Source organism: Austrofundulus limnaeus, unplaced genomic scaffold (genome assembly GCF_001266775.1).
Source record: "Austrofundulus limnaeus strain Quisiro unplaced genomic scaffold, Austrofundulus_limnaeus-1.0 Scaffold15, whole genome shotgun sequence".
Classification (NCBI taxonomy): Eukaryota; Metazoa; Chordata; class Actinopteri; order Cyprinodontiformes; family Rivulidae; genus Austrofundulus; species Austrofundulus limnaeus.
Window position 1 is genome coordinate 1,857,931 of NW_013952417.1, and position 1,483 is coordinate 1,859,413.

A 1,483-nucleotide genomic window follows, 5' to 3' on the forward strand; every position below is an offset into this window, starting at 1 on the left:
GGTGTTTGTGAAAGTATATGATGTAAAAGGAGCATACAACCTTTCAGTGTGTTCACAGAGAAATAAAATGAATCAATTGCTATTAATTAAATTTGGTATTTTGGACAAAAAATATATACAATCTGCAATTTTTGCCAATGTTATGTTTTCCTATCAGTAAGCAAAACTTACTCTGATTTTTTTTGGCCTTCTTCTTCTGGCTGTGCATCGCACCCTCCTTCACTGCTTTCTCCCGCATGGCTGTTTTCTTTGATTCATTCTCATGCCTTTATGTACAGGTAACATATCTGAGTTTCACGTCTCTCTGATTAGCTCTACATTGAGTCACAATCTGAATTCTGACCTGGCAGCGCAATCATCACAGTGTTGTTTTTGTTTGTGTTTGATTTCCTCCTCAACTTCCTTCAGCTCCTGCAGCACAGTTTAATTTGACAGCCACTGCTCAAGGTGAAAGGACAAAACGAGTGAGAGAGGTGTTGTGTTGTGTTCACTAAACTTCTTTAGCTTTAGGCTCTGTCGAAAGGTAGGTTTTTCCTTTTTAAGGGTATCCAACTGATCATCCAGGAGGGTGAGTTTGGTCAACAGCTCATTGAGGAGTACGGATGTCTAAATGTACAACACATAAAAACATTAACAAAATAGAAGAAAATAAAACAGATAAAAAAATAAATAACTCACCCTATACAGCTTGCAGTTCAAAGTGTCTATGGCCTTCTGAGTCTTTYRTATACTTGACGCCTGTGAATCACCGCATATTCCTCTTCTCTGCCTTGCCAGCTTCCCTTCTAAGTTTGAGATMTGAACACATTACAGACTCGTGACATAAACTGGTTTGTGTGGCCAAAAGTTTCAGCAGTGTTGGGCACAGTTCCCCTAAAGCACTTACAGTATAAGGGAACTAATTTCCTGATTAGTGTTTTAGGGCTTTTGCTAATTTCTTAATTCATTAGTGGATTAACCCTTGCTAAATTTATGGGATAAATTTATATGGAGGTAAACATGAGAACTATAAACAAACCTAGCAACTATGATACTATTTTTTATTCATCTATGATTATTTAAAAAAATTGCAATGATCATGATTAAAATATTCCATTAGCATTTTTTCTGTTTTTGTATTTAAATTGATGTCTGGAAATCACCTGGGGGACCCTCATTTGATGTTTTGTGGCCCATAAATTGGTTCAGACCCCAACATTGGGAACCACTTCACGAGATGAAATATTAATATTCTGCACACAAAAATATTGTCTCATGTTGACTCAGAGGAATGTTCCATGGGTCAGCTGGGATTTTAGTGCTTTAGAATTAGATTTTGCTAAATGTTTAAGTGTGTTAGTGCTTTAGAATCAGGGGACCTAAATATTAAAGTTTGTGCTTTAGAGTTAGTGCAACTAATTTTTAGATAAGTGCTGCCCACCACTGAGCTAACGCCTCCAGGTCCTTAGCAAATATTTCTAGGCAAAAAAAAAAAAAAAAAAAA

General features: G+C 36.4%; 1 protein-coding gene across 1 annotated transcript in view; it reads right to left on the reverse strand.

Annotated features, from left to right (window-relative positions):
• Positions 1 to 272: 272 nt before the first annotated feature.
• The window catches only part of odad1 (outer dynein arm docking complex subunit 1), a gene marked incomplete in the record, with an annotated part of 3,512 nt that continues 2,301 nt past the window's right edge, over positions 273 to 1,483 (reverse strand). Inside the window, 2 exon segments of the mRNA XM_014002836.1 lie at positions 273 to 606; positions 679 to 798. Coding sequence (XP_013858290.1) covers positions 424 to 606; positions 679 to 798 — 303 coding nt within the window.